Source organism: Bos taurus, chromosome 26 (genome assembly GCF_002263795.3).
Source record: "Bos taurus isolate L1 Dominette 01449 registration number 42190680 breed Hereford chromosome 26, ARS-UCD2.0, whole genome shotgun sequence".
Classification (NCBI taxonomy): domain Eukaryota; kingdom Metazoa; phylum Chordata; class Mammalia; order Artiodactyla; family Bovidae; genus Bos; species Bos taurus.
Genome location: NC_037353.1, coordinates 50,538,596 through 50,544,595, shown reverse-complemented (window position 1 = coordinate 50,544,595; position 6,000 = coordinate 50,538,596). Strand labels below are relative to the sequence as shown.

The window sequence follows — 6,000 nt, the reverse complement described above, 5'->3', positions numbered from 1 at the left end:
CTTACTGACCATTTTTGATTCTAAATTCAAATCATTTCAAAGAAAGAAAATGCAGTCCTTATTATATCATTCTAAATTTGAGATTAAAATATTGGAAACAGGTGGTAGAAGGAAAGAAATGTTTCTTTGCCACTAGAATTTTCTGTGCTCACTGTGGTTTCATTTTTCTCTTGCTGCTGCTGCTGCTAAGTCGCTTTAGTCGTGTCTGACTCTGTGCGACCCCATAGACGGCCTCCCACCAGGCTCCCCTGTCCCTGGGATTCTCCAGGCAAGAACACTGGAGTGGGTTGCCATTTCCTTCTCCAATGCATGAAACTGAAAGTGAAGTTGCTCAGTCGTGTCCGACTCTTCGTGACCCCATGGACTGCAGCCCACCAGGCTTCTCCATCCATGGGATTTTCCAGGCAAGAGTACTGGAGTGGGGTGCCATCGCCTTCTCCCATTTTTCTCTTAGAGCTGCTCAAAATTTGAGATAGCACTGACTTCTTAAAATAATTTTCTCATGGTAATTTTTCAGTTCTACCATTAGGAGTTTGGTTCTGTTTCCTTTTGTTTAAGGGCTTCCCTGGTGGCTCAGATGGTAAAGAATCTGCCTGCAATGCAGGAGACCTGGGTTCAATCTGTGGGTGGGGTAGATCCACTGGAGAAGGGGATGACTACCCGCTCCAGTATTCTTGCCTAGAGAATCCCATGAACAGATAAGCCTGGTGGGCTACAGTCCATGGGGTCACAAAGAGCTGGACACAACTGAGTGACTAACACTTTCGCTTTTCACTTTCCCTTTGCTTAACAAAATCCAGTGTCTTTTGTATATCCTCGTAGCTAAAGAGGCCAATCTGAGTCTTGGATTCACGTTTATGTTGGTGCTATAATTGCCTATGTTTTCTGATCTCAGAAAAACTTTTAATTCTGTCCAGATTCTATCCATAATAAGCAATGGTCAGGTGTCCTAGCTGAAGTTTCTTTTTTTAACTTTAGGAAATAAATCTTCATTTTCTTCTAGGGGATATCATGTTCAGACATTCTTTTCTACATGAAGACAGAGACCCCACTGTATCACAGTCAGCTGCACCCTGTGAAACAGGCCATGAACTCTGCCCCCAGGTGGACACTCCAGAAATGGGGGGGGCGTCCTTGGGGTGACAGGACACTGCATGGACACGGGCTTGTCACTTCCCCTGCCTGCCAGGGACGGGCTGGGCCCGCCCAGCCCAGCCTCCCGGGGCCCTCACTGCTCGGAGGGTTTCCGCCACTGGAGGCTGGGCTCGGGGGCCCCGTGAGCCTGTCTCCAGAGACGAGTCGGGCCGTTCAGAAGCGAGCTCTCAGCTGCTCTGCCTGTGTCTGTCTCTGCAGAAGCAGGCAGCCAAGCCAATTTGGGATAATTACAGGGAGGCCCTAGTCTAGGTCGCACAACACCGTCACTCGTGCTGTGAATTCTAAAGGCTCTCGTGACCCCCAGGCCTGCGCGCTGGTTCTGCTGAGCCGGTCATTGCCTGACAGCCGCTGTGGGCAGGCCTGTCTGCAGGAGACCAGTTAGTCTTTACTTGGTTGCCTCTAATTGAAGAGGAGTGTTTCCATTTGTTTTAAAGTGCTTTCCCGTTCTCTATTCACAGGAGCCTCCGTCAATCCTGGTGGCCAGCGAGGACGGCGCGCCCGAAGGCACGAGGCCCGTGGCCTCCACCCCGGTGCCGGGGTCCCCCTGGTAAGACACCCCGGGCCCGGGGGTCAGGGAGACAGCCCTGCCTGACCCAGCGCTTGCTGTCTCCACCAAAGAGAAACGCATGCCCTGTGGGTAATGCTGTTTTACACAAAGCAATTTGCAGCTCCTGGCGGGTAGAGTTCCACACCGTTGTCACCATCTGCCAAAAGAAAAACAGCATTTAAGTGATAAGTTATCCTGCTCCAATATATTTGCAAATATGCATTAAAGTAGGAAGGCCGTTGTGTATTGATCTGAGCAAGGCCGTGTCTGGAGAGTCGGCGGCACGCCTTGCACTTCAAAGGCCTTTCCGTGGACTCCAGGAAAAGCGTAACTGAGGAGCTGTTAATTAAAGACGTGCCTGCTCTTTGTGGCTGCCCTGTGAGGATTCCCGTTCTCCGCGCCTCAACCCTCAAAGCGCCCTCGGCGAGGGAGCCGCCAACTCTGGTTTTCAAAAATGTCCTTTTATAATGGAGTAATTTAGAATCAGAAAAAAAAAGGTTATTATAGTAAAATTAGTTTTAAAGCCTGCAGATTAGACTGCAGGATACGGTTGGGAGGAACAGCTAATTTAGAGAACAGGAACAGAGCCACCTAAGGTCCGTCGAGGTAGCAGCGGCAGCCGACCGGGGTCCCCGGGTGTGGTGTCTGCCCTGTGTGATGTCCCGAGTGGATCCCAGCATCTGTCCTGCCCTGGCCATCTGCTTACTGCGGGAAGCCCTGCTCTTAACTCGACAGACGGGGCCCCCTCTCCTTCTCTGCTCAGTGGTTGGTGTCACGGGCACCCAAGGGCCTCCCACCCTTCAGCTCTAGTGCTCAGTGAGCTGGGGATGCCTCACAGGTCCGGGGCCCCTGATGGTGACACCTAACGATGCAGTGTTTCCAGTGCTGAGAGTGTCCTGCCATTCAAGTCGGGTCTGATGCCAGCTCCTGGGTTAGCGCAGACCCCACGGGCCAAGGGCTGAGTCCCAGCCCCCTGCCCCTGCACGTCTCCCCAGCTGATTGCGAGTCCCAGGCTCCCACAACCTCCCGTCAGGTTTGAAAATTTGCTAGAACGACTCACAGGACTTAGGAGAGTGATTGATTCACTTGTGATGACATCTGTATTATACAGGCCACAGCCCAGGGACAGCTGGATGGCAGAGAGGTAAGGGCAGGCGGCAGGGCGGGGGTCTCCAGGCCCCACGCCCTCCTGGGGCTGCCACCCGCCCAGGACGTTAGCGAGGTCAGCACACTGCAGCCCTCTGAACCCAAAGGAAGTTTTCTGAATGCCTTATTACTAGGCTTGTCCTCCCTGCTCCTGGAGGCTGGTGGTGGGGCCAGAAAACCAACCCTCTGATCATGTGGTCGGTCTTTCTGGGACCAGCCCCCACCCTCCATGGTCACACATGGAGGCGTATCAGTCACCATGTCATCAGTCTGAACTCACATGAGGTCAGGGGTGCTCCTTAGGAGTAAAAACGATGCCCCAGTCGCTCAGCTAATTAAAAGGGTTTTAGGAGCTTGGTGCCAGTAACTGAATGGGGGACAAAACAGATTTTAACTATTATTTTTTTTTATGATGCCAGAGATGCCGTCTGGGGTCTTCTGGAACCAAAGTCCCTCGCGTGTGTTTCTAAGGCAAGCTCACTTGACTGCAAATCATATGAGGGGTTGCAGTAAGTTCAGCGAGGTGTGTGACCCTGTCACACTGGACTTGATGCTGCCCCGGGGCTTATAATTGGGTAGGAGACCTGACCTTGAGCCGTAGAGACTTCCAGGGCTGTGGTTTCAACTTCTCGGTGACGCTGTGTTTGAGGGCAGAATGCTCCGTGGGATCCTGGGGTCCTAACCCCCGCGTGTGAGAGCTCATGTAGACGGAGAACGCGCGGGCGCCTGCTGCCGTTAGCTCTCAGAGAAGCAGGAACCTGCGGGGGTGTCCCCCTACCCGCGAGGCAGGGAGACGGGGGCAGGGGACCGGGTCTGCGAGACGTGAACCCCGGGACCCCGCAGGCCCCCGGGTGCTGTCAGAAGCTGGGGTGACCCGAGGCGCGGGCAAGGCTGCCAAGGAGCTGGGAGGTGTGCACGGCACGATCGTCCACATGTCACAGCCGTGTGCTGAGCCCCCTCACGTCTCAGATCTGCCTGTTCACCCCTGGACGGGCGGCCTCTCCGCAGAGGCCCCCGCTGGCCCAGCTCCAGGCCCGCTCCTGCAGGGCCCCCTGCTCTGGTCCTCATAACAATGGGCAGGGCAGCAGGTGCTCGGGGGTCCCTGTGGTCAGAAGCCCTTGCCGTGACGAAGCTGGACTCTGACGGAGGTCACAACAGAGTAGGTGGCACCGTGACTGTCCAAGAAGGCAAGTGCCCCTGGATGCCCCGGCCCGTGGTCCAGGTGGAGTTGCCCAGAAGGTGTTTGCTTCACTTCCTGCCCACGGGAGACTTGCTCTCACATCAGAGGTCGGCCAGAAACCCAGGAGCTCTGTGCAGAATGAGGCCGTTACCAGATACGCATTTCTGAGCATAAACCACCATGTCCCAGGAGGAAGAGGGGAGAGCTGTTTCCACCCTCTTTTCCCTGAATCTTCTTGTCTGCAGGCCCCACAGTGCCTCACCCGACCTGCTACGTGGGGCCGGGGCTTCTCAGTTCTCCCAGGTCAGCCCCTTCCCGGGGACAAAGGTGGGCAGAACGGGGAAGAGGGCAGAGAACAGAGCACACAGAGGTGCTGCCTTCTGGGGTCAGAGACCTCAGCCCTGTGGCTGTGACCCAGGGCACACGGGTCCACCCTGCAGACAGGACTCTGCTCCTGGGACAGTGCACTCGGGACAAGTGCCCGGAGGACAGAGGGACCTGGGTGTGCCTTCCCGCGTGCGGGAGAGGGGGTGAGGCACGGAGCCCTTCCCCGCTGGGCTGAGCTGGATGCTTGGAGAGAGGAGCGGAAATATCTTGCCCCTTGCAGAGCCGTGAACGCTGGGGTGTGCTGTGTGAAGGCAATGGGGGGATCATTTTGTACGGCAAGCCAGCAGTCCCCATTTCCATTTGCTAAAACGGGTCTTCGTGTTCTAAGGCTGCTAAGCGTGGACGTTTTGTACCAGACTTAACTACCTCTGGCACGCTAATTGTACCCTCTGGGATTTGGGGACAGTTAAAGAGGAGAGGGAACATGGCAGCCATCCAGAATCATACATTGTGATTAAGCCAGAGGAATGTATATGTATTACTTAAAATGTGCATAAACGATACGTGAAATTAATTCTGCATCACACAGCTGGCTCGGTCCGGTGGAGACCAGGCGTGACCAGTGGGCAGATTTCTCCTGGGGGATCACGTGGTTTACCTGCCGCCAGCTCTTTGCTCCAGTTCCGCAGGCGTCCCTGTGGCACAGGAAGCGGGCTCTTTGTTCTGGATGAGCCTGTGCGTGTTAACTGTTGTCACTCCTCTGTCTCTGGGGTAATAACCCTCCATTAAGTCTCTAATTGGCTCCGCTCTCCCGTCACTGGAGAGGCTGGGTGGTGGTGGCAGTGGGGGCTGGGCTGCTCCCCGCACGGTGGTCCGGGCACTGGGTCTCTCCGAGAGGAGGGTGTGGTGTGACCATCTGTCTACGTGGCTCCCGGTTCCGACGGAATCAGCACGACCCAGAGGAAGCAAACCTACAGCACAGACCCGTCCGGCATCTGGGGAGAACCAAGTCAGTTCCGGTCGACGTGCAGCTTCTTTCTTAACAGCCGGGCTTGGAGCCAGAGGGGAAGGAGCCCAGGAGCTCAGTGGGATGATGACCTGAGTCTGACTGGGCCTCCCGTCAGGGGGATCTTTTGGAGCCCACGTGTCTTTGCGTCTGAGTGTATCCACTTCTTGCGAAGGATACATGCCCAGGTGCACGGTCTGCCCTCAGCCAGCGTCCAGGGAGGTGATGGCTGTCAGCAGCTACCAGGGCTGGAGGCTGAGACCCCCCCACTCTTCGCCCACTAGGAGCACTGCTTAGGGCCCCCCATCCCACCAGGGTCTGCGACAGCATCACTCACCTGCTTCCAGCTGCTTCTTATTCCCCCGGGCCCCACTTCACGTGTCATCCAGAACTTTTTCAGGCCAGGCAGAATCACAGCTCTAGGACCCCAGGACACCTCCAAGAGCCAGTGGGGAGACGGGTTGGCTGAGGCTGGCCTCACACAGCCTTTGGGGTGCTGGCAGGGGGCTACCTCTGCACCCCTCTCTGCGCCCACGGGAGCATGAGCCCCTCCCTGCCTCTGTGATGGAGGCTGCCAGCCCCTCGGTAATTCTGGCGGAAGTGTCCCGTCCCCTGGGGGTGGATGCACACGCCCCAGAC

The 6,000-nt window shown here is 56.0% G+C and overlaps 1 protein-coding gene across 1 annotated transcript in view; it reads left to right on the top strand.

Annotated features, from left to right (window-relative positions):
* TCERG1L (transcription elongation regulator 1 like) overlaps window positions 1-6,000 on the top strand; it is a 478,247-nt gene that overhangs the window by 28,295 nt on the left and 443,952 nt on the right. Inside the window, exon 3 of the mRNA XM_024985954.2 lies at window positions 1,614-1,702. Within this exon, the coding sequence (XP_024841722.1) occupies window positions 1,614-1,702 (89 nt within the window). The remainder of the gene's footprint in view (window positions 1-1,613; window positions 1,703-6,000) is intronic.